Genomic DNA, 27349 nt, shown 5'->3' on the forward strand with positions numbered 1-27349 from the left:
CACGATCACACAATTGAAACTAATTTGGTATGAACCAAAATTGAACTGCAAGAAAGGACGTTGGCTACTTTCTTGCCTGACACATGACAACCAACACCCTTACACCCTTACCCTTACTAACCACGCATTGGAACAGCGTGGTGGAATATGTTCCAAAACCCCTTCTTAATGGAAGAGGCGGCCTTATCCCAACAGTGGGAAATATATAGGCTGTTACTTTGCTTTACTTTATTTAAGATTAATTTCATCCTCCTTTAACTTCTATAGTCCAATATTCTGCGGCTTCTTTTAATCAGATCTTATAAGAACTCAACTAATCTACACTTAGCACCTTAAAAGTGCCCGGCATTCCGGCGTACTGTTCATTGAAACTGTCCTTTCGTCTGAAAGTTTCGTCCGTACCCGCTGCATTCATTTCTCGCATATACTTCATGTGTTCCTCTGAGGATAGAGCGTCCAACCATTCATCTGGAAAAAATAAAAATAAAAGCTTAACTTATTCGATTTATTCACATAAAGTTAGCTTTATGTCAAATTATGTTTGCTATTATATTTTCTTAGATAATATGAGGTATCATTACTATCGTAATATTTTTAAATAAATGCCAACTTATTTATCAAAAGTCCGGTCAAGTGCAAGTTAAATCATCAAGATAGAACATATAGTCATTATAAAATTCAACCAAACAACTATTCCGTTACTAAAGATCTGAGTAAAACCCAGTGGGATCTGATCGTCAAATGAACTAGGTCAAATTGGTCATCACCGTCCACATGCATTGGCAATGTAACCACCGATCCTGTATTTTCAAAACGTACCGAAGACGCCGTTTGCTTATATTGAAAATACCGTGTTTAGACTGTACTTAGTCTTGAGTTTCAGCTACTGCTTCCACAGCTTCCAAATTCCGATGAAGGAGAATAAAAACGCATGATGCCTGAACACATCTCACCTTTCTAAAACGAGAATCTAAAGCTGTTGGTGTTTTGGGGTTTGTTTTTGTATTTATTTAATGATACTCTAATCACATACGTACTTCGCAAATCTTTTGAGCAGCGTTCTTCTCCACCGTAATCTTTCGGCAGTATTTCTTGCGGAATATAATTATGGATATCTTCGACATCTTTGAGAACATTTATCCTATCCGCGACCTTAGCACTGAGGACTTGCTTTAGAATCGCTACCATGCTGTTAACGACCTTCGATGTACTTATAATAAATATACCTTTAATTCTCATTCCATATCCCTGCTGAAAAATTAGAATAATATATTGTGTTTATAAATTACTATTTAATTGAAAATAGTACCAAGCAATATATACACCAATTTTATAAATAGTAAAGTAACTCTGTCTGAATCAGATTTGATTCAGATGAGATCAGACTTGACCGTGAAATCATACAAAAAGTGAAAAAGTCTAATCTATCTATCTATACATATCAAGCTATCTACGCTTAAAATCCGATAAACAACTCTAAAAACTCAATAATTGCATTTAAAAAAAAGATTATTTATATAATTTGCTTAGATAGGCTATCTTTATCATCTAATTTGAAAACAGTATATATTACAATCAACATACTTACGATTAAAATTGACATAGCCTGTTTCAATTCAACAGGATTAAGTTTTGACACAATATCCATTATATTTGTTTCAGAATAATCTAGTATCGCTATAAATCCGGTCACATAGTCGTGTGCTTTTAGGTATTCAGCTAGCTGTGAACAATAATAATAATCAAATTAGCTTAGTTTGTTATACAAGGTACTATGTGTTTTCTTTTGACCATCTTACAGTATAGTAAAACCTAAAAATCATCAAATGAGAAGAAAGCGTTTCTTATTCGGGCAATTTTTTTTTGCTCTTTTTGTCTGTCCATTTCTTTCACGGAGATATTATTTAAACTTGTTTGTTGTTATCATTTTAATTAGCACGTAATTTTGAATAACGATTTTATTCTAAAACGCTGATAAAAACACTGAAACATTTATATAATTGCGATTGTTACTTTGCTCGAACTGGTTCCCACGACACCTCGTTTTTTAATACTTGAACTAGAGTTACAACACCTTGCATATTATAACAATTGTGTTGATTCTTTTTTTTAAGAGATATAATATCCTACACACCAATGTTGATAGCACTTTGTTGCGATGTAAGGAATGGGTAATATACCTTACAGCGCAAATGTCATCAACAAAATATAAAGTGGCCACCCGTAACAATATAAACGTAACCATGGCGCCTTAAACGATTTAAGCCTGATATCCAAAACCTTCATTCGCATGTAAATTCTGATCAGACGCATAGCGTCATCTATAAATGTATCCAGTTTATTAGTTGACCACAACTAGGTGATAGAATAAGTGAAAAATGACTTACAATAATAACTTCCTTATAGTAGTCCATGAGATGTGAATTTTTGAGTACGGTGATATCGTAATTCTTGATTATGATTACCCTATAATAATCATCCGTTAATTTTGGCAGGGGGAATACGTAGCTGAAAGTAAAGAACGTTTAATAATAAATTCAATAATTAGAAATATACTTGTTTGTCTATCTAAGATTCCTATTCAAATCCCCCATTAAGTTGAGCTCGAAGTTTTGACGACAGCACCTCAAAATATAAGGATCCTGTGAGTTTAAAAATTTTAAAAGAAGCCCGTAAACCATTCCGCTGTTGGTGCTTTTAGAGTTAATAATTTGCAATAAAATAATCATATAAGTAGCTAATCCCAGCACCTGTCGCCAGTGATTCTGATTGAAAATGATAACTGAAATAATTATTTACTAAATACTAAGTTTAAATTTGATGACATTTGGTATGAAGGAAGCTTCAGCCTTTGGAAAGGACATGAGCTACCTTTCTTACGACTGATGACAAACCCATTAAACCCGAGACAAGCCGCCGCCGGCGACAACTTGTCGTTAACATGTGTATACTTACACAATTTCGTTCAAGGATTCGAAGTCGGATTTAACATTGTAGTCCCCAAAGAACTGCGGCAGTAACGTCCTCATCGTGCAGATTTTGTCGAGCTGAGATTTCGCTCGCTCTAAAGACCCCTTACATGTTATGATACAGTTCTCGTAATAATGCAGACCTGTGGAAGTTGTTTTACTTCTTAATTCAACTCCTAAGAGCGTTTATAATGGATTAGCTGTTTTCACGGCTTTTCTTAATGATACTTTGAGTCATATATTCATCAGTTACTTAAACAAAAAATATTGTACCAAAATTAAGTATATTATTGACAGGTAATATATAGAAATTATTCAAAATAAACATTACTAATATTGATAAAATGAATATTTAAATAAAACTAAGTCAGTCAGTCTACCCGTGACCACGAACACTGCAAAGTGCTCGAAACGTCGGGATGTTTAAAAATAATTAATATACGCGATTCATCCGTTATAATTAGTTTTATTTAAATGTGTAATAATCGCGAAAATTTAAGACAACATTAAAATGAATATTTTCAAATAATCTTAAAAATTTAAATAAAACACGATTTTGAATTATATTCAAACAACGAATTAATTAATAAATTTATAATATAAACACAAAAATAAATCTTGTAAGCTAAAGACTCATATGAAAGAAAACAATTTATGACGTTAATGTTTTTTTTATTTTTAATATAATATGTGGACATAAAATTATGTTGTTTTATTGTTTGAAGCAGCCGTTTTTTATTTCAAACTTTTTGTCAATTAATACAAAAGGTCGGTCAAAGACGTTTAGAAGTCTGCCTACCAGGGTTTCATAACTGTTAATGATTGAATGTATATTCATAATTTCTCATTTTCCTATAGACACGTCTCTTGCTTAGGATTTGATATGTGTACACGGTATACATACCAAAATTTTTTTTTAAATATTTTTGTGTGTCTGTTTGTTCCGGCTAATCTCTGGAACGTCTGGACCGATTTTGACGGGACTTTCACTGGCAGATAATTGATATAATAAAAAGTAACTTAGGCCAAAATATTTATTTTTTTATTTTCAAACGCGTACAAGATCGCAGGCACAGCTAGTCAATCATTTAAAATCGGTGGTTAATATTGTTACTGTACAAATATCTGTGAGTAGTGGTGATCATGACCAAATGAAAGATATACGAACAAACTATCACCAGTGAGCTTAGTAAGCTTGGGGAGAGAATTTCTTATCGATTATGTCTAAACCAAAATTTATATTTATATTTCATTTTCCTCAATCACCGCTCTATTCATATTTTTTGGCTAGTTAAATGTACTACTTACTAAAATCCTTCTTTTTGAAATGTTCCTGTTGTTGCACCCAATCACGCAGGATACTGACGGCCTCCTTCATTTGTCCGGGTTTATCCAGATTGTACTGTTTGCGGATTGCCGTCAAGGCGTCTGACTTACTTTCTAGGATCCTGTCTTTGGGTATTGTGTCCATTTTCAGTTTTAAGTTACCACTAGACTCAACTGCTTCTAATAAAATAACAATAGTCAAACACACTCAAGTTATTAAATTAATCAAGAAAAAATAAACCTTCAGGGTACCGCGGAGAAATGACAAATCACTTCATTTTGGCCGTATCAACCTTCGAAAAAGGTAAAATTAACACATTTTACCACTGCAACTAAAAACAACAACAGTCTGTATATTTCTGCTGCTGGGCCTCCTTGCCCCCTTTGAGGAGAAGGTTTGGAATATATGCCACCAAGCTGTTCCATCGCGGGTTGGTGGAATATACATGTGTCAGAATTTCTATGAAATTGAACACATGCAGGTTTTCTTACGAAGTTTTCCTTCACTATCGAGCACGAGATGAATTATGGTGCTTGCCTGGGTTTGAACCCGCAATCATCGGTTAAAATGCATGCCTTCTAACCACTGGGCCATCTCGGCTCCTGCACTGACTTTATTTTAATAATAGTGTCACAATTTACAGAAACCAAATATTTTTGTGACTTATTATCATGAAACTATTTGGGACCGGAACCGATTTAATATTAAAAAACCAATCTCACTTGGTATTTACTTCATGTGTAACTAACGTGTAAAATAAAAACAATAGATACACTTTTTACCATAGTTTCATATCTTTGGTATCAAAATGACCATCAAAAATGCTGCTGCCAGTAATTTATGTCTAAATACTACAAGTTATTTAATAGAATAAGTAATATCGATGGTATACGGGTTATTATTTATAGTATGCGACATATCGATAACTTTTGAGGAATGCATTTTAAAGTTTATTTATTTGGAAATAAAATCATAGAAACAAAACCTTAACTTATTCTTCAAAGATTTTGTCCATTTAGTTTTTTTGTATTATATCGGTTTTACCCTAAAATAAAGGTTCAAAGGGAATGATCTCAAATCGATTTTGTTTAAAAATAATTCAACCACAAAAATAATTTAAGCGACGTTATGTTAGTACTACGCAAAATGTGCTAACAATCCACTGATATAAAAAGGGTAAATTGACAAATAGTAGTATTACAAAAATTGGCGATTAAACAAAATTATTTTGCAGAATTTTAAAAATCTGGCCAAATTATATATTATAATAGAATATAAGAAAATAAGAAAAAAATAAAATAGGTATAAAAGATAAAATTATATGATACACACTCACACACACACACACACACACACACACACACACACACACACGTAAAATGTTTTCCAGTTCCATTTTTAATTTTAAAAATAAGTTAAATATTTATTACTTTATAATTGTATGTTTCGATATATGTTTATCCAGGAGGAGGACTAGGTATTTTGAGATACAGGTTTAACCCACTTCAAAATTCCTGTTGCTAACTATTGCTGCACAAACTGATTTAAACAATATTTTTATTTTTTTAGAATTAAATTTTAACATCAAAATATTCATCAAATTATAATCAAACTGGGGCGGTTCTTTCAAAAGGTTTCAAGTTATCCTGGTTCTACGCTTTCTGCCTCCAATTGGGACCGTTTTCAGGTCGTTGGTCTACCAGGGGGTTTGCAGATCCACGGTTTCCAATCTAGGACTCTTGTACTCCAACAGCCATCAGTTGTTCGAAATACGTGTAAATAATAAACATTTTATCAACCATCAATTTTAGTTGATATAAGTTTTACGTCAGATGTTGCCCTGCAAATTAGACACTATAGCACGGAGTTTGTTTAATAGCTGAGTATGTACCTACGCGTGTTTGCATACGTACAGGCATAATTCAGAGTTTTGTTTGTTTTATAATTAAGGTTTGATCGAAGATAGATTTCAGGACTAAGCAAAGTCCTAACCGATCAGTCTGCTATCGCCACAAAGATGAAAAGGAATTCAACTTTAAATTCACAAAAAGTGTTTTTAAGTTTTATCATTATGGCTTTAAAACAAATACCTAATCTGATGATTCAAATCGCCTTGCATATTGCGCAAAATAGATTAACAATTACACTTTGGTTAATAAAATGCACATTTTTGAAAAACTCGATAAATTATATATGAAGTTAATGCGGGTTGGTTTTTTTTAATAAATATTAACTCAACAATCACCAAAATCGATTTATTTCATTTGATTTATTTATTTAAAATATAAAAATAACACCTCATTATTTCGATTAGTTTTTTCTTTAATATATCTGTATAAAGCTGTAGATTGATAAGTCCAATATTCTACGTTTGATTTTAAAGCGATGTTATAGGACTCAATTAATCGACCCTTAGCACTCTAAAAGTGCCCGACATTCCGGCATAATGTTCATTGAAACTGTCCTTTCGTCTGAATGTTTCGTCCGTAGACGCGGCATTCATTTCCCGCATATACTTCATGTGTTCTTCTGAGGATAAAGCGTCTAACCATTCATCTGGAAAATTTAAAGAAACGTTATAAGCTTAAATAGAGTTTAAACAGCTAACAGATTATATTAAACAAACTAAATTTTAAATACACATCGTAGGTATTATATTAACTGCGAACAATTATATACAACAAAACATTTTCTGCGAGGTCGAAAAGGCAGGCAATTGCTACAAAACCGACCAATCGCACGTCAATTAATACCTGGGCATATTATGACAGTTCAAAAAGTGACACATATTTGCAAAAAAAATAAACATAAACGGACTAATCCGGTACTAAAGAAGAGTAAAATCCTATGACAAACAGGTACCCCATTAAATTACTATTTGATTGGCAAATGAATTGACGGTAAGTGTCACCGTCCACAGACATTGGTTCTTTAAGAATTATTAACAATCCTTTGCATTTTCAATGCGCCACCATTTCTGGGAAATACGATAAAACTGTAGTTTCATAATAAAAATGGTTCCAAAATTTGAGATACCTGAATACATAATACTTTTCTAAAACAAGAATCTACAGCTTTTGGTGTTTTGTAGGTTTGTTTTTGTATTTATTTGATGATAATATACGTACGTATAAGCATACGTACTTCGTAAACCTTTTGAGCATCGTTCTTCTCCACCGTAATCTCTCGGCAGAATTTCTTTCGGAATATATTCATGGATTTTTTCGACACTTTTGAGAACATTTATCCTATTCGCTACTTTAGCACTGAGGATTTGTTTTAGAATCGCCACGAAACTGATGACGACCTTTGATTCGCTTATAATATAAATACCTTTAATTCTCATTCCGTAACCTTGCTGAAAAATAGGAAACAAGTTTTATTTAACGATTGATTGTTTTGTATTATCTAGTCGAATAAATCTACTAATTGAAGCAATACAAAATTATACTAATATTATAAATTGAAAAACAGCTTAACAAATTAATAATATTATAATGTTATTAATTTGGTTATTATAATATTATAATCAATAAATATACTTACAATTAAAATTGATAGTGCTTCTTTCAACTCAACGGGATTCACGTTGGTCACAAGATCCATAATATTCGATTCAGAAAAATCTAGTATCAAAATAAATCCGGCCAAATAGTCGTGTGCTTTGAGGTATTCACCCAGCTGTGAAATAATAATAATAACGTAAGCTCACTCAACCGTAGTAGAGCCCAGATGGCCCAGTGCAAGAACGCGTGCATCTTAAAAAAATATTGCGGGTTCAACAAGGCTAAAAAAAAAACTACAGAATTCAAAATTTCACCACTCGACCTGGGTGGTGAAGAAAACATCATGAGGAACCCTGCATGTGTTTAAATTCAAGGAAATTCTGCCACATGTGAAATCACCAACCCGTATTGGAGCAGCGTAGTGAAATACGTTCCTAACCTTCTCCTCAAAAGAAGAGGCATTAGCCCAGCAGAGAAAAATTTATAAGCTGTTACCGAAGTTATTAAACAGAGTATCTTGGAATAAAATATTTGTAAGCGGCTTTTATGTTAATAGCTTATGCCGTTTTTTGCCCCAGTGTTTTTTTGGTTCATAAGACTTTAATAATAATCTGGGTGATAAAGTATTTAAAACTAACTTACAATAATATTCTTTCTATAGTAATGCATAAATTGTGAACTTTTTATTTTGCTGATATCAAAATACTTGGCGATAACGACCCTATAGTAATCATCTGTTAATTTCGGAAGCGGGAATAGGTAGCTGAAATTAAAAAAACATGCATATTATATTACCGATGACTTATTTCAAGATTTTGAAAATCGAATTATATTTTCATCTTTATATAAAATACAAGTAGGCATTTTAAGGAATAGAGCTATTTTCATTTATCCCTCCAACTTAAATCTCAAGGTATCAGAATCGATCATGTGACTTTTAACATTACCAGGTGAATCGTAAACCTGTTGGTACTTTCGGAGTAAATGTTTTGCAATTAAATAATCCCATTTGCATATTAGTAGCACAGTGACCAATGTTGGTAACTGGTCACTGTGGTCACTGTCGCAACACCGGTCACTGTTCATTTCACGTCAAACTTTGTTTGAAATAAACACTGAAATAATTAAAAACAGTCTACCGAACACCAACTCATGAAACGCATTCACTATTGTAGATGTAATCTGTACCATTTTATACTAATATTATAAATGTGACAGGAAATCTGTATGTCTGTCTGTTTCTCAAACCATTGAAGATTTTTGATACAAATCAGTATGAAGCAAGAGAATCCAACGGAAGGATACGTACATAACAATAAAAAAATAAATGATTTATTTTCAGACTATATGCTTAATTGGATAGTAACATTTTTCTTATCCTAGGGTTAGTTAGTACAATAAATAAGAGTAAAGAAGAAAAACAGTTATTGACCACTGTTACGTCATTCCGTTAGAGATTGCACAACAGTGATTGATATAAAAGCAGTCAATTCTGTTGGTGATTATGCTAAGGATGATGTTGGTGCTGCCATTGGCTTTGGTCACCTGACATTGTGGGAACATTTCCGATGCACTTCAGAATCTTGGCCGTCGAGGTATTGGTATTCTATTATACCCAAAGGCTCCTGTTTTATGTGGACCAACTGACGACCAACACCTAAAATCCGAGCGGAGCCACGGTCGAAAACTAGTCATAAGCATGTTTATACTTACACAAGTTCGTTCAAGGATTCGAAGTCGGCTTTAACATTGTAGTCCCCAAAGAACTGCGGCAGTAACGTCCTCATCGTGCAGATTTTGTCGAGCTGAGATTTCGCTCGCTCTATAGACCCCTTACATGTTATGATAGAAGTTTCGTAATAATGCGTACCTGTGGAAGAAATGCATAAAATATGAAATTTATAATAATTCGACCAATGAAGCGTTTCTTATGATCTCTTTTAGGCTGAATTTTTACTCGTTATCTAAACTTATATAATACTGAATCTAAAGTACTGTTGTAATGTTTGTTTGAATGTTATCTTTAGAACTAACATTTGCATTAGAAACAAAACTATATCCATTCAATTGAAAAATTCTTAAGAAACAACATATTAATATCGTCAAAACTAAATAAATTCGTAAATATCCGCTTTGCTTTAATGTTTTCTAACAAAAATGTCTAGAAGACGATAAGTCCATCACTTTTGCCGTGCAGTTGACTGTGGTCAAAAAACTTCAATAAATAAACAAGTCAATGGAACGCGGCAGTACGAATAGATTACTCATGAGAATATACGAAGAGACATTGTTCTATATAAAGTGGTCATATATATTTTTCTTTTTATTAAAATAGGCAAGCAGATTTTCAAATAGGCCCCCTGATTCTAATTGGTCACCATTGCAGATACATTGTAAGAAATATTAACAACATTGGTAAATAAACTACGTCACAGGACTACGTGTAGTTACAACAGTTCGCTCACACCTAAAACTGAAGACAATTCTTATCTAAGGATTGCTGTTTGATGGTAGAATAAATGATGAGCCAGAGGTTTTTGTCCAGAGAGGATGGCAAAAATAAAAGAAAAACGACGTCGATACGATTACGTCAATAACACGTCGGAATAAAATTAAACAAAACAAATAAATTAATACATTCATAGTGTGCAAAAAATTACATAACAATGATAATAATTATAATACATTTTTTGGTTTTAATATTGTTTTTATATCTGAATCAGCCATTTTTTTAACTTTTTGTAATTTAAAATAGAGGTCAGATAACGAAAACAAAAGCGTGTGCATATACTTCCAATTGCTGTTCTATTGTTATTGAGATTTTCAGACTGAAAATGCCATATTTTTCTTCATTTCGATCATGAAATCTATAGCCATATAAATTAGCCACAAGAGCAACGAGGCAATCACCGACTGTTAGTAAGCACAAGGAAATGGCAATGGTAATCTTAATAAAATAGCACCTAGCTTAAAAATTGTACATAAAGATTCATTTTGCCTCATTGTTGAATCTAGAGATGGCAAATTGATAAAAGCATGGAGCCTATTCATAATGATGAAAAATACTTTCGGCCAAAATTGACGCAATGGGAATCTTAAATTTTCATATAAAACTCAAACTCAAATTCCTTTATTCAATATGGAAGCATTACAAGTACTTATAGGTAGTCAATTAAATACTACCACCGTTTCGGAAAAAGAAACACTCAGACCTGCGAGGACTCAGCGAAAGAAACTCAGCGCGTCTTTTTTTTGACAAACTCGCGTTTACTGTCTTAAAACACTGCCTTTTTAATTCTGTCATCTTAAATATTAATAGCGTATGCCGATTTTTGTCCCAGTTATTATGGGACGATATCTGCTCATTGAAAATCAGTAATGGTCTAATTTTCAAAAGCTCCATCCGCAGGTGTGCAGAAAAATAAAGAGAATTCTTGATTGCAATTCAATAAATTGTTATGATTCAACAAAGATATAATATTTGAGACCGGTAAAATGCCATTAGAGATATACCGGTTATATAAGAAAAAAATTAAAAACGTAAACAAGAGTTAAAAAAATGGATATCGACAAACTTTGTACCCAATTATTTTGAATGTTGTTGTAAATTATGCGTGCGTGCGAGATCAATCTGGAAATGACCTAGCCTAATCGAATTAAAACGAAGCCATCGTTAAATAATACCTAAATACAATTTAGAATAAATTCCAATTTGATCTCCTAGTGACTACTTGAGTGAGAGTACTTCTGGCTCTTTCTATGTTATTTACTTAGCATTTTCACAAAGTTTTTAAATCAAAATATTACAGAGCCGATAAAGGACTGGAAAGTAACAGGCATTTCTCAATAAAATCACTTCTATTATTGACATTATCAAAGTGTCAAGTTATCAGATTTTGCAAAAATGACTATAAAAATAAAAACCGAATAATTTAGAATATTATTAATGGTATTGTTTGATCTAGTACCTGTGACAGGATCTTTGAATTAGCGCTAACACGCGATACCAGTCAAATCTAAGACCTGTTTATTTGCATTTTGATTACACTGGCTCATTTAAAAGTCTTCTAGAAAACCACAATGAATTAATCATCTTGCTTTGATACTTTTATTCTAAATTGGAAGAAGCTTTCATACATCAGTTCACTTCACATGCACATGCTTTACTTGGTATTACTTCAATTAAAAGTAACGTTTAATTATGTTTGCTAATAAATCCAGTGTCTTGTCTGGGTAGGTAAATCTTCACTAATCAGATATTCTATCGCAAATAGCAGAATTAGTATTATTTTCTTCCGGTTTGAAGAGTGAGATTTTCAGAGTAACTAAAAACATAAGGGACATGACATCATAGTTGGTAGCATTTGTGATGGAAGAAATTCTTAATATTTTTAACCGTGCTGATGTGTATACGTAGTGGTGAGCACTGACCACCACTAGGTGGCCATTTACTTATCCACATATATTACATGTAATAAGACAAAGTATAAACGAACTACCACTGGTGAAGTTCTGCTACATAATTTTTGGGAAAAATAAAATGTATTGTTACGCCAGATGAATATGCTACTTACTAAAATCCTTCTTTTTGAAATGTTCCTGTTGTTGCACCCAGTCACGCAGGATACTGACGGCCTCCTTCATTTGTCCGGGTTTATCCAGATTGTACTGTTTGCGGATTACACTCAAGGCATCTGGCTTACTTTCTAGGATCCTATCTTTGGGTATGGTGTCCATTTTCACTTTTAAGTTACCACTCGTTTCCACTGCTTCAAATAAACTAACAACTGTCAAAGGATACAATTATTAAAATAACCAGAAAATTTTCTACGTCAAGTTTGGCAAATAAACCACTTCAGGGTTCCGCGGAGAAATGATAAATGTCTTTAATTCGGTCATCATACAAAATAATATGCAAAGTAATTTTTAAAGTGCTGAAGTATCAACTCAAGCAAAGTGTGAATTTTATTAATTACCTTAGTGTATAATCTTTGTACGTCTTAAGACTAATCATATTTATTTAAACGCGGTAGATAAGTAGTAGAAACACGGTAGATCCACTTGTATTATTTTAATTTCACTATTATAATTTACTGAACGAATATATATTTGTTATTTTCTATTTAGGAACCAACACCAATTTAATATTACGAAAACTTCGAGTTTCAAAAACTTCATTTTGGACAAAAACAAGTAAAAACAATAATTTTTAAATTATTTTCATTAATTTAATCATTAATTATAATATAATCATTAATTATCGGATCAACCATCAAAAATTATACAGCCTGCTTTATTGACTACTTCCTAATAATTTACATAAAATGACTGGAATTCATTTAAAAAATGGAATAATAATATACTACGCAACGTCATAATTATATCATATGAAAATCTTATTTAAACTGCTAAAAACGTAATAAATAAAATTTTATATTCTTATTGTATAATAATGTTATGAATGGGAAAGGAACTCTGCCTATCCGTGTATCTGTTTATCTTTCACGAAAAAACCACTGAAACGAAAATTCGAACAGAAGTGAACACAGAAATGAAATTTGGTATGAAGCAAACTTGAATTCTAATCAAGGATATACGTAGGCTCCTTTATTTATTTTTCTGTACATCTATGGTTAGAGCTATTCAAAGTGAAACATAATAGTTTTTCTGTGTGCAGCTATCGTCCCATAATAACTGGGACAAAAATAATGAAAGATTTACTAAAGTTATTAATTGCGGGATATTAACCATGTTTTTTTATTTTTATTCTCTACATTTCATTCGTGAACAAGACATTCGTAGATAAAGTCGAAATATCGAGCTCCACCGAATAAAAATAAAAAACATGGTAAATATCCCGAAATAAATAACTTTAGTAATAAAAATAACCATGTTAATTTAAAATCTTGAATGAAAGATATACTTCGAATTATCTCTTAATTTTTAAATAACGTAAATAAAAATACATAAATTTGCATGCATTTCCATTCGTGTCTATGGTTTGCATGAGACACTATAATTAAATGTAGCGAAATAGGAAATATTTTTTGCTTTTGCTACCCTGTCGGATCTTCATTATTATATTTGATTATTAATATTTGAAAAAAAATGCGAAATCTGAGCGCTTCGAAAAATATAGTAATCAACTGTTTGTAACTAAGCACTCGGACGCTAGCAAAGTAGTACGAGTATGACATTCGGTGCGTGTCAACCATATTTGACACATACTCCTGTGGCTCGTTTTATATTGTTCCTGTTGTAGTTTGACTCTATCTAGTTAGATAAATAATCTTAGAGTTAATATTACAGGCGTTGACTATTTGTTTCAAAGCGAATTTAATCAAAATATTTTTATTATATTAGGCCCATAACGGGACTTTTGAGTCGTCATATTACAATGTTTTATTAATTGTAAAGTTACCACCAGTTTGTAAATATAAATATATCTTAGGACAGAACCCTCTAGCAAAACACATAAGGTAGACATAAAAACAACAGCAAGATAATAAACTATATCATATAAATGAAATTTTCAGATCAACAAACAAAAAAGTTGAACTGATTTATATGAAAATTGTATTTACCTACTTTTTATTTTTTTCTTGTATAAATTTACAGTATTCCAATATTAGCTATGGCACTAGTAGAAATGTTCTGAATTCTTGATGGTACGACATATTACGTACGACATCTTAACGATGTATGGATTAGGATTTTAATTGCTGCAAATTAAGATACAATGGATCTGGTATCTGAAATGATACACAATGTCGCATCACTAGAAATCAATAAAAATATTAGGCTCATACAAATATTTGATTTAATCAAATCAATTTGCATATCATTTGTTTGCACAAGTTATGTGTGAATTGAAACAGTTTTATAGTCTGATAATTGTGCACAAATTGCAAGGTTATTTTTACCGTCAGATTAATAATGACGTCATTTGAGGCAATTCAAAGTGTTATTTTAAGATAAAAATGAGTTTAATGTGAGAAATTGTTCTCTTATATATTTTTTTGGGTCGTGAGATGAAAGATGAGATGAAGCTCATTTAATTATTAAATACTGAATTAAATATATATTACTATAACTATATAACTTCAAGCTTATATTTTTATCAACTAATTTTATATTAATAAAATATATAGAAAACACTTTTCCACAAATCCACATTATTGATTGCATTATTTGCAAAATCGGATAAAATTTGGTAATTGTATAAACTCTTTGGATTGTCATTGAAACCTGTGTATGTAGTGGTATAAATATATATGTATGTATTAGTATCAATTTGAATAATTCTCATTCTAAAAGCTTCCTATCAATTAATTAGACAAATACGCAAATGGCGTAATAAAATTAAATACACTGATCGTAGTAACAATCAGCCCAGCCATTTTTTTGTTATTTTATCCGAAATTTCATAGCAATTGAACTTGATGTAGTTTAGGTATGAATGCAATTAATTCGAGATATACGATAGCTTTATAAATAAAAAATAAAATAAATGTTCGTAGCTACAGCTTTCTTTGTTTAGTAATCCGAAAGGTACATCATATATCATATATCCTATTATTTATACCCATAAAATTGACGATGCATTTTGGTACCGGCTTCTGAATTTAGGTATACAAATTTATATATAATATAATAAATGTATCAAATAAGCAGTCTGCGCCAAATATTTTATTACTTATGTATCTAGATAGACTGTCACACTACAAAATAATTAAAACAAAGAATTTTGTATGTTTTCCTGTTGTTAAGTAAAGTTTAGCATATGTTGTCAAATGCTAAATGTGTACCCGTGATAAACGACTTCCTAGGCATACCTAACATGGATAAGATGTCGTTGAAATTCATTTTCATTTTATAGTCTCTTAATATACTAGTTGCCCCGCAGCTTTACTGGTGTTTGAGGAGTTATTCACCAATTATTAAGCATACAAAGTATACCAGCCTTCTTGTAGTTCAAGCTGGCTTCACAAAAAACTTCATTGAATTCGGTTCAAAGATTTGGGGTCATTTGCTGTATAAAGTGTCCCGTGAAAATCTCGTGCAGGTATCAGCGTCGTATGATGTGAGGACGACACTGTGGCACATCTGGGAAGAGTTTTGAGAGAACCAATGCTCACTTGAGAGGATTAAAGTCACATCATCACGAGTAGAATTTGCTCACTGAAGTGGCAGAGGGCTGGTAATGTCTTCAAGTGGCATAATTGCCGATGAGAGTGGAACGCTTAGGCAAACGTAGTTATAGGAACTGTGACCCGTGGTGAGATAATTTAAAAAAGATAGCAAGTACGGTTTAATTTTTTTTTACGTTTTAATTAAAAATAAAATTTAATAAGTTTCGAATGGTTGGCTTTCTAAGAAGCAGCTTTCTTCCAGCAGTGGACGGCAAACATAAATTTTAATAATAATAAATAACATATTTTTTTAAGTAAGAAATAAAAAATATAATATTGTATTTATTACGTCTTATGCATTTAAATTAATATATTAATATTACTTAAAGTGTATGACTCAAACGAAACACTTGGAATTAAGGCCAAGTGGGTTTTTTTTTAATATTATGTACTAAAATAGACTCGTAAACTAGTTTTAAGCACCATAGAATGTGTAGAATTAAATGTAAAGCTAGCACCAGATTGGAAAGTAGTATCCGAGAAGAACCGGTAAGAAACTGAGCAGTTGCACTTTTCTAACAATGTAAAAAGTAAATTTATTTATTTTATTTATTTATTTATTACATAGGTCGCTAATAGAGCATACATTCTTACAATTGTACATGCTAATAAACAAAAGAAGACTAAATGATGCCCTAAGTATGCCCTAGTATTTGTAATCAAACAAAAATATAAGAATGTGTTTTTTAGTTATTACAATAATTAATTAACCATTTATAGATTTATAATTACAAAAAATAGTTTTCTTACTATTCATTATTATATTTTCATTGAAATAATAATGGTTACAATTGTAATGTTTATACATTTTTAAATTTTCTACGGTTACATTAGCGCTTTAAAATATTTTATATTTATCAACCGAATTTAAGTTATTTTTCATTTCACTGCGGATCCCTGATGAAATTAATTCATCGAACTTGAAAAGGCTTGCGTTTTTCTGGTAAATTTAAGTCGTGTCTGTTGTCATTTGCTAGTTTATTTGAAGCGGCTGAGACGAGTGGTAACGTAAAACTGAAAATGGACACAATACCCAAAGACAGGATCCTAGAAAGTAAGCCAGATGCCTTGAGTGTAATCCGCAAACAGTACAATCTGGATAAACCCGGACAAATGAAGGAGGCCGTCAGTATCCTGCACAACTGGGTGCAACAACAACAACATTTCAAAAAGAAGGATTTTAGTAAGTAGTACATTCAAATTAATTAAAAAATTAATTTTGGTTTAAGCATTATCTGGACTAGTGGAATTTTGTCCTTCCTTTTTTCAAACTTGTTATTTTATAATATAGGTACCACATAGTGGAACTTGGTCCCCATCGCCCATAAAATTTAACAACATCTAATAAATAAATACACTCTGCTCTTTTTATCAAACTTGCAGAATCTTCGAACCGAAACACAACAATGCTAAGTAATTCTGGTTAGCGATCAGCGTCATGTTTAGACGAGATCATCCAAAAACTTGTTCCAAGTTGTGTTTTTTTTTAAAGAATCGTCTTCAAAAATGTTGTAAACGTAATCTATTTTAGTTTTTTATTGTATACAGGATTTTGACGTTCTATTTTTTATATAAAAGACGTATATGACGAGGAAAGATGCAAGTGTTGCTGTGTTGAAATTCCAAATAATTTTTAATAATACTATTATTAAACAATTGATTTAATTTGTATTGAAATAGTTTATTTTATGTAAATATTATTTGAGTTATAAAAAATAATGTTTATAGTTACCTGATGTGCAATAAAATAACGCTATATTATGATAGTCTAATATTTATAATAAAAATAAATGGTTATTATTATTATTATAAATATCAGAGTATTATTTCTCAATATAAGATTGTATAGAAGATAAAATAGCATTCGTTGATTTCCATGCAAGATAAATAATATTGTAAAAACGTTATTTTTTTTTCTAAACCAGTTATAACTAGAATTGAGACATAATAAAATTATAAAAGACTGATTGACATACAATGCAAACAATGTGAACAAACGAGATGAAATTTTGCAACGAACTTCTATATAGAACGGCAATGAACATCAAAAAGAGATTTCCTCAAATTCATTATATCATGGTAGAAATCGCTTTTAGAGTTATAGTAGTTAACAGCTGTTTAAGTTATTTTGAAGTTCATCACCTCAGAGTACGAAACTATTATAATGACATGAAAATGATAATTATAAATTAAAAATTACATTTTGTCAAAAACTACACAATATTAATTGCTGAGATTTTTTTAAGTGTGTGTGTTTTGAGGTCACCTTCACAAGTCATATTAAGAATAATATTAGTTTCAATGAATTAATGCAAATATAATATTTAAATAACTTTTTGCTATCTTGGTTTACTTCTTGATAAAAAAAAACAGACTAATTACAGTTGGAATAACATTTTATATCAATATATTTTAGAGTATCGCGCTTATAATTATATATTTTATAAATGTCTTACTTGTCACATCTATTATTGTATAAAAATGATTAAAGCTTAAACTAGAAGTCGCCGGCGGCTTCGCTTGTGTTTTGGGAGTTTGTTTGTCACATGTTAGGCAAAAAAGTAGCCTTTGCCCTACCTTGGAGTTCAAATTTGCTTCATACTAAATTACATCAAATTCGGTTCAGCGGTTTGGTAGGGAAAAAGCGACAGACAGACAGACAGACCGCCATACAGAGTTACTTTCACATTTATAATATTAGTATAGAAGTATAGATTTTTTGTAACCTAACCACTGTCTAACTTATGCCTGCTCTTGTCCCTACTTTATAAAACCACATGTATATATAGTTTAGAAACCCACAGGGTTAGGGAATAGGGATATAGGTTACCCCGGGCAGTGGAAAAGCATTATGTTTTCTGTTTGAAAAATCTAAATATCCAACCTGAGTATAGTAACTGGAATTCTAAGCACTCTGATCTAGATATATAGCCGTTAATCTTGCCCTGAACTTTGTCCTGTCGTATCTAATTTGCCATCACATCGAAATGTTAGTGAGGATAGAATATATACCTATTATTGTACACTTCGGGTCCTGCGCATAGACTAACAAAGGAGGCAGTAATCAGTCAGGACATCGCCAATTTTTTTGTTTTGAAATTTTTATTTTTTATTATGATATATATTAAATTTTAAATTAACATGGTTATTTTTATTATTAAAGTTATTAATTTCGGGATAATTACCATGTTTTTTTATTTTTGTTCGGTGAAGCTCGATATTTCGACATTATCTACGAATGTCTTGTTCGCGAGCTCCCCCGAACAAATATAAAAAACATGGTAAGTATCCTGAAATTAATAACTTTAATATATTATTAATATATATTGTATTGTACAGCTGGCACTTACTAGCGGAATATTTCCTATTTAAGAGTTATGAGACCCTGGTAGGCAAAACTCTTATCCTCTTTGACCGAACTCCATATTAATTGACAAAGTTATGTAACATGTAAAAAATCTTACTTCATTGAATTTAAGTATTATCTGTTTTGTATATTTAAATTTAATTCCAAAAATATATATATTAAAAATAAAAATAAATTCAATGTAACAAATTATTATCTTCAATTAATGTCTTCAACTCATAAAATAAAAATATTTATATACATTTAAAATGTATTATTTTTTTTGTTTTGTTTAATTATAATTAAGAATCGAGTTATTTGCGTAATCGTAATGTTTTTTTTTTTTTTTATTTTTAGTTCGTTATTTATATTTTTTACCTAATTGGATATATTTTTTAATTACCTCCAATCTTAGCTCGTCTGATTTTTTGCCTATCTGGACAACCTTCTATTTATCACACGTTCTACCGCCAAATAGCAATACTTGGGTTTTTTGTCTTCGGTTTGAAGCGTGAGTGAGCTAGTATATCTACAAGACACATAACATTTTATTTACTAAGGTGATAATGTAAGGAATTATTATTATTTGTACATTCACCATGTTTTAACATATAATTGTTAATATTGGTTATGTTTTTTATGATTTTTTCAATAGATTCTCTATTTACGAGAGGCTAAAGCAATGTACAGTCAGAGTAAGAAAACCTTTCTCGAATTGATTAATTTATCAAGTCTTAAACTCTTAGGACCTTTTGAATCTAAACATCAAATCATAGCGACGCAATATATCATTCACAATCGGTAGAGCAGATTTTCGCTCATACTGAGCACACGAAAATAGATCTTAAGATGACGAACCTTTTCTTACCCTAACCGTACAGTATATTTTTGTTTAAGTAACTGATGACTATTTGACACACAGTCTCTTTAAGAAAAGTCGTGTCGAAAAACAATAATTCGGCATAAACGTTCTGAAGAACTGATAATCTAAATATTATTTCTTCCACAGATACGCATTATTACGAAATATGTATCATAACATGTAAAGGCTCTATAGAGCGAGCGAAATCTCAGCTCGACAAAATCTGCACGATGAGGACGTTACTACCGCAGTTCTTTGGGGACTACAATGTTAAATCCGACTTCGGAACCTTAAACGAAATTGTGTAAGTATAAACATACTAACATCTAGTTGGCGACCATGGCTCCGCTCGGATTTTAGGTGTTTGTCGTCAGTTGGTACACATAAAACAGGAGCCTTTGGGTATAATAGAATACCAATACAGCGACGGCCAAGATTCTGTAGTGCATCGGAAATGTTCCCATAATATCTAAAACCAATGGCAGGACCAACATCATCCTTAGCATGGGCACTAGCAGATATGATTGTTTTATTATCAATCACTGTTGTGCAATGTACAGTAAAGTAAGTAAATTAACGGCCAGTAAATTTCCCACTGCTGAGATTGGGCCTCCTCTTCCATTAAGGAGAGGGCTTGGAACATATTCCACCACGCTGTTCCAATGCGGGTAGGTGGAATGCACTTGTGGCAGAATTTCGATGAAATTAGACACATGCAGGTTTCCTCGCGATTTTTTCCTTCACCGCCGAGCACAAGATGATTTATAACACAAATTAAACACATATATAAAGTGGTGCTTGCCTGGGTTCGAACCCGCAATCATCGGTTAAGATGCAAGCGTTCTAACCACTGGGCCATCTCAGCTCTATGTTGTGCAATGATTGATATAAAAACACATGACATGTTAACCAAGTTGTCGATCATAGCTGCGCTAGGGTTTAGCAGAAAGCCTTCGGGTACATACCAATGGGATCGGGGTCGCGATTCTGTAGTGTATCGGGAATGTCCGCCTAATATCGGGTCGATTGTTTTTATACTACGATGAGTAAAAGATGCGCAACCCTAGTGCGTAAAGTTCGTAGTAGCACCAATAGTATCCTCAGCGTGATCACCAGCAGAATTGACTGTTTTAATATCAATCATTGTTGTTCGATCTCTAACAGAATGGCGCAACAATGATTAATAACAATTTTTTTCTTTAATCTTTTTTATTGTACTAACACTAGGATAAGGAAAATATTACTAACAAAATGAAGATATAGTCTGAAAATGAATCATTTATTTTATTACTGGCGTCTCGCCTCAGCTTCGCATAGGTGCAATGCTGATGCTAAATATACTACAGAATGTCTGTCACGTTCACAGATATTTTGTCATTACACAATACAAACTGCTATGTCTCTTAAATTTCATGTTGTAAAGGGTCATTTATCTGTATTAAATGCGCAATGTATTTAAGATACTTTATTTTCAATTAATAAGGATTAAATGTCGTATTGCTTAAAATCGCTTTGAAACTAACCCGTTATATCTCATAAAAAGTAAAGGATATAAATGATTATTGTGGGTTATCCGTAAGAGATAGACATATACCATTTTGTTAGTGCTAGTACGGATTAAATAATAATAAAAAAAAATCAAAATCAAAATAAACTTTATTCAAGTAGGCTTTTACAAGCTTTTGAATCGTCATTTTACAATTAAGTGAAGCTACCACCGGCTTAAGAAAATAGATTCTACCGAGAAAAACCGGCAAGAAACTTAGTGGTTACTCTTTTTCAACAATGTTGTGGATTGAACACGGTAATAATTAAAAATAGCTTCAGTTAATATAGTGGTTAAATGACGATTCAAAAGTGCTTGTAAAAGCCTACTTCTATATTTTGATTTCGATTTTTTTTTCTTATAATAGTCACAGCGACAGGGGCTTAGTTTAGCTAATTTGCTACTAATATGCAAATAGGATTATTTAATTGCGAAGTATTTATTCTAAAATTAAAATAATTAACATACATATATATGTATTAGTCGAAGCGTCAAAAAGATTAATTAAGATTTTTTTTATTTTTAATCGTACGTAATGATGACGTGGTATGATGTAAGGTACATGACAGCGAAAAAAGCGATATTTTAAAGGATATCGAAAATAGAGTACGACATAACTTGGATGTAGCATCGGTAAAATTCGTAAAACCGATCACATCCGAATTAAGTACGCTATCCCAAATTATCGATATTTATTTCTTATGTGAATATGATCTTTACACAAACGTAATAACGTAATATCGACAACCTAATATATTCGTCAATTTGTCACGTCGATTTGCTCTCTCGGGTTGAACTGACGCGAAAATCTATAGCGACGAATAGCGCCGAATGGCGCGATGGGGAGCTATATTGGTTGTGTAAATCGGCAGTAATCGGTTTTAAGAATTTTGCCGATGCTACATCTAAGTTCTGTGAGCTGAGATGACCCAGTGGTTAGAACGCGTGCATCTAAACCGATGATAGCGGGTTCAAACCCAGGCAAGCACCACTATATATATGTGCTTAATTTGTATTTGTAATTCATCTCGAGCTCGGTTGTGAAGGAAAACATCGCGAGGAAACCTGCATGTGTCTAATTTCATAGAAATTCTGCCACATGTGCATTCCACCAACCCGCATTGGAACAGCGTGAGGAGGCCTTATCCCAGCAGTGGGAAATTTACAGGCGGTTACTTTACTTTTTACTTTTACTTACATCTAAGTTGTGTCGAACTATAATTAGATTACGAATGTGAACGACTAGTCTTTTATTTCGAATATCATGATGTCTGATAACGATCTGATGCCCAACTCCTCGTTATATATAAAAAGTACTAATTTGATTATCTTGCCGTCCATTATGAACAAGGCCAGTATATTTCCAAATACTGAGTTTAATATTAATAATTTTTACTTTCAGCTACCTATTCCTGCTTCCGAAATTAACAGATGATTACTATAGGGTGATTGTAAGCAAGCTTTACGATACCAGCACTCTCAAAACTTCACATTTGATGGACTATTATAGAAAGAATATTATTGTAAGTTATTTTTCACAACTTTCATCATCTAGATAATTATAAGATGAGATATATCAAAGAACCAAGATGGCCCAGTGGTTAGGATGCTGTGCATCTTAACCGAAGGTTGCGGGTACAAACCCAGGCAAGCGCCACTGAATTTTCATATACTTAATTTATGTTTATAATTCATCTCGTGCTTGGCGTTGAAGGAAAAATTGTGAGGAAACCTGCATGTAACCAATTACATTGAAATTCTGTCACATGTGTATCACCGATATGCATTGGAGCAGCTTGCTGGAATATGCTCCAAGCCTACTCCTCAGAGGGAGATGAGTAACGCGCTATGATTTCAGCCATCTGGCAACCCTTTCTCTCACGCATACAACAACGTCAGTTTCTTAATGTAAGAGAACTTAGATTGAAGAAAATACCTGTTGCTTACGTTGTTTATTTGTTTATTTTATTTATGACTCTCCATTATTTTTATTGGAGAGTATGTATGTATGTATATATGTATCTTTATACATACTAAATACATGTTCTTAAAACAAAACAAATTTGAAGACCTCTGAGGTCGGGTAGTGTGTACACCAGTTTTCATGGATACATCACTCCGAGGACCCGGGTTCGATTACCGGCCGATACGATGTAGAAGATTCATTCGTTTTCTATATTGTCTTGGATCTGGGTGTTTGTGGTACCGTTGTTACTTCTGATTTTTCATAACACATGCTGTAGCTACTTACATTGGGATCAGAGTAATGCATACATTGTTAATGTTGTCCAATATATTTTACCCGTTATATGCTCCTTCAATTATAAGAGACCACAGCATGTTGGTTGATGTGGCTAAAATGATTTCGTTATTATTATTCACAGCTAGCTGACTACCTCAAGGCACACGACTACATGACCGGGTTTATTGTGATATTAGATTATTCTGAAACAAATATTGTGGATCTTGTCTCGAAACTGAATCCTGTGGATTTGAAACAAGCCATGTCGATTTTCATTGTAAGTATGTTTATGTATGAATTTTATTAAAATAAGACATTCATTTATCATACAAAAATAAAGCAAGCCCATTGGTCTAGACTGGACTGGATTTGGTCCAGTCTCTGATTTAAGTTTTATTTTATAATGTTCTTGTTGTCCGCGGCTTCACTTGTGTTTAATGGGTTATTTGTCAGGTTTTAGGTATAAGATTCAAAAAATGTACAATTAAATTTGGTTCAGCGATTTGACTGTGAAAGGGTATCAGACATTTTTTTTTATGGAATAGATTGGCGGACGAGCACATGGGCCACTTGATGGGAAGTGGTCACCATCACCCATAGACAATGACGCTGTAAGAAATATTAACTATTCCCTACATCGTCAATGCGCCATCAAATTTGGGAACTGAGATGCTATGTCCCTTGTGCCTGTAGTTACACTGGCTCACTCACCCTTCAAACCGGAACACTACAATACTGCGTACTGTTGTTTAGCGATAGAATAACTGATGAGTGGGTGGTACCTACCCAGACCGGCTTGCACAAAGCCCTACCACCAAGTAACAGACATAGATTTTCTTCCGTATTTATAATATTGGTTTATATTTAGCGTCCATCAGTGAAATAGATTTGAAAAAAATGTACATTTAAATTACTTAAAACAATTTACTACTAAAGCAAATTTAGTTGTAATTTTGAATTTGTCGTAACATAAATAAATCAACAAATTATATATATTGAAGTAAAGTACTTACTCAGTTATGTTTATAAAACCAAATAAAAACAAAGCATACGCTTTTTATAAATTACTATTAAAGAAATATCATTGGGTTTAATCAGTAGATCAATCAGTTTAAAGATTTAATGACCTCCATGGTCGAGTAATGTGTACACCGGTTTTTATGGATACCACTTTCCCGTTTCGGTTTCCCGGGTCGATATAGAAAAGTTCATTACTTTTCTATTGTCTTGGGTCTGGGTGTTTGTGGTACCGTCGTTACTTCCGATTTTCTATAAAGCAAGTGCTTTAGCTACTTACATTGGGATCAGAATAATTAATGTTGTCCAATATTTTTTTTAAGATAAAATTTTGATTATATGTTTTTTTTTCTAATTTTCAGCAAGGTTATGGCATGAGAATCAAAGGTATTTATATTATAAGTACATCGAAGGTCGTCAACAGTTTAGTGGCGATTCTAAAACAAGTTCTCAGTGCTAAGGTCGCGGATAGGATAAATGTTATCAAAAGTGTTGAAGACCTCCATAAATATATGCCGAATGAAATACTGCCGAAAGAATACGGTGGAGAAGAACGCTGTATTAAAGATTTACGAGGTACGTATGTGATTATATTATCATCAAATAAACACAAAAACAAAACACTAACAGCTTCAGATTATTATTTTAGAAAGGTCGTATGTGTTCAGGCGTGCGGTTTCATTCTCGTCCATCAGAATTTGGGAGCTGTTTTAAATAATCAGAGCTGAACCTCAAGATTGAGTAGTCTATATACAGTAGTTTCTTCGTCTTCGTTTCGATTGGAAATACAGGATTGGTGGTTAAATTGCCAATGTATGTCGATCGGTGATGATCACTTACCATCAGCCCAGTCACTAGATAAATAGTAAATTTTGGGGTCTGTGTTTCTCACTGTGTTTTGCTCAGGTCTTTAGCACCGGAATTGTCTATATGAATATTATAGAGGATAAATGCAACTTTATGTTCTATCATGATATATCACGAGTTATTATTTGTCTTGCAATTGACCGGACTTTTAATAGTTTCGTTGCCATTTATTTCAAAACCAGTTGCCACCCGCGGCTTCGCTCGCGATTTAGGGGTTTGATTGTCATATGTTAGAGAAAAAAAGTCAATATCCTTGGAGTTCAAATTTTATCAAATTCGGTTCTGTGGTTTGGTTAAAGAGCTATAGACAAACAGAGTTACATTCATAATTATGATATTAGTATAGATATCCACGATAATACCTCACATAATCTTAGTAAATATAATAACATAGTACAGTTAACACAGTATACTTAATGTATTTAGAGTTTTGCATTTTTTGTTTATTAAATTTATGTTTATAAACCTCATTAGATAAGCTTTTATTTTTATTTTTCCAGATGAATTGTTAGATGTCCTATCCTCAGAGGAGCACATGAAGTACATGCGAGAAATGAATGCCGCGTGTACAGACGAAACTTTCAGACGAAAGGACAGTTTCAATGAACAGTACGCCGGAATGCCGGGCACTTTTAGAGTGCTAAGTGTCGATTAATTGAGTCTAGTTTGGCTTAAGTGACCCTTATAATATTGTACATACCCTGTTAAAGTAAGATATTTTTTTTTCTTAAGTAATGAAATGATATGTTTGTATTATAAATAAATAAAAGTAATTTTGGTGTTTGGTACAGCAAAAACTTTTTTTTTTTTAAATCGAACCTTAATTGGAGAAGCTTGCTGGATGGAATACAATCCAATATTTTTCCCAGGAAATTATGCAAATAGATCATCAGCAGATCGGAGCGTCAAAGTTGTCTCATTCTCTACGGAGCATGCTCTGTAACTGTAAACATTACACAAACAAAACACACGCGTGTGCGAACAGATAGCGTTGCTTACATTTCATAACACTTTCAATATTACACGTCAAGTGTAAAAGACTAATCTATCGGCAGGTTTAATAAGAATAGCTATTATAAATGTGGCTTTCGGAAAATACAGACTCCAGCATCCGTTAGGGAACGGGAATGATGTTTCAACGCTCATGAATAAACGATTTGTGTCACGCCAGCTTCTGTTTCAGGTCACGCTACCTTGAGTAACAAGTAACGTCTTGTATATATAACACTATTGAGTTACAGAAACGGGAAACAATTTTTTACGATAAAGAAATGTGTTTGATTGAGCCTTTAGCGTGCCTTGATTTTTTAACGCGTTTTCCACTGGAGAGCTAAATCTGTTAGATATTTTTTTTAATTGTAAATGTTTTTGGTTATCGTATTTACAGCTATGATTAACTTTTCAAATATAGTCATAGATATTGTATATAATTGTACTAAAAGAGACGTAACAGTAACAGGTAAACCAACGATAGG

General features: G+C 32.3%; 3 protein-coding genes across 3 annotated transcripts; 1 reads left to right on the forward strand and 2 right to left on the reverse strand.

The window, feature by feature from the left end:
- Positions 1–215: 215 nt before the first annotated feature.
- LOC124533269 (alpha-tocopherol transfer protein-like) lies at positions 216–4440 on the reverse strand. The gene is made up of 6 exons (XM_047108476.1): positions 4278–4440; positions 2956–3112; positions 2388–2508; positions 1589–1723; positions 1038–1251; positions 216–468 (listed from the first exon to the last, which is right to left on the reverse strand). Exons 1-6 carry the CDS (start codon positions 4438–4440, stop codon positions 314–316), a joined length of 945 nt encoding a protein of 314 aa, XP_046964432.1. The 3' UTR covers positions 216–313.
- Positions 4441–6697: 2257 nt separating this feature from the next.
- On the reverse strand, positions 6698–12539 carry LOC124533294. The gene is made up of 6 exons (XM_047108509.1): positions 12377–12539; positions 9516–9672; positions 8445–8565; positions 7843–7977; positions 7441–7654; positions 6698–6852 (listed from the first exon to the last, which is right to left on the reverse strand). Exons 1-6 carry the CDS (start codon positions 12537–12539, stop codon positions 6698–6700), a joined length of 945 nt encoding a protein of 314 aa, XP_046964465.1.
- A 4403-nt stretch (positions 12540–16942) lies between these two features.
- On the forward strand, positions 16943–26659 carry LOC124533171. Its single transcript, XM_047108338.1, has 6 exons — positions 16943–17177; positions 20350–20506; positions 23151–23271; positions 24133–24267; positions 25370–25583; positions 26375–26659. The coding sequence occupies exons 1-6, from the start codon at positions 17015–17017 to the stop codon at positions 26527–26529; spliced, it is 945 nt and encodes a 314-aa protein (XP_046964294.1). The 5' UTR covers positions 16943–17014; the 3' UTR covers positions 26530–26659.
- Positions 26660–27349: the final 690 nt, after the last annotated feature.

The sequence above is a fragment of the Vanessa cardui genome, chromosome 10, assembly GCF_905220365.1.
Source record: "Vanessa cardui chromosome 10, ilVanCard2.1, whole genome shotgun sequence".
Taxonomy (NCBI): domain Eukaryota; kingdom Metazoa; phylum Arthropoda; class Insecta; order Lepidoptera; family Nymphalidae; genus Vanessa; species Vanessa cardui.

What these genes read in the sequence shown, in the direction of transcription:
- LOC124533269 (XM_047108476.1), bottom strand. Translation starts at nt 4,440, where the DNA reads ATGGACACAATACCCAAAGACAGGATCCTAGAAAGTAAGTCAGACGCC. An exon ending in TTTCAAAAAGAAGGATTTTA is followed by an intron (nt 3,113 to 4,277) that starts GTAAGTAGTACA and finishes CAACTTCCACAG; the next exon opens with GTCTGCATTATTACGAGAAC. An exon ending in ACTATAAGGAAGTTATTATT is followed by an intron (nt 1,724 to 2,387) that starts GTAAGTCATTTT and finishes TATTGTTCACAG; the next exon opens with CTAGCTGAATACCTAAAAGC.
- LOC124533294 (XM_047108509.1), bottom strand. Translation starts at nt 12,539, where the DNA reads ATGGACACCATACCCAAAGATAGGATCCTAGAAAGTAAGCCAGATGCC. An exon ending in GAATCCTTGAACGAACTTGT is followed by an intron (nt 8,566 to 9,515) that starts GTAAGTATAAAC and finishes TTTTAATTTCAG; the next exon opens with CTACCTATTCCCGCTTCCGA. An exon ending in AAGCACTATCAATTTTAATT is followed by an intron (nt 7,655 to 7,842) that starts GTAAGTATATTT and finishes CCTATTTTTCAG; the next exon opens with CAAGGTTACGGAATGAGAAT.
- LOC124533171 (XM_047108338.1), top strand. Translation starts at nt 17,015, where the DNA reads ATGGACACAATACCCAAAGACAGGATCCTAGAAAGTAAGCCAGATGCC. An exon ending in GGAACCTTAAACGAAATTGT is followed by an intron (nt 20,507 to 23,150) that starts GTAAGTATAAAC and finishes TTTTACTTTCAG; the next exon opens with CTACCTATTCCTGCTTCCGA. An exon ending in CTGTATTAAAGATTTACGAG is followed by an intron (nt 25,584 to 26,374) that starts GTACGTATGTGA and finishes TTATTTTTCCAG; the next exon opens with ATGAATTGTTAGATGTCCTA.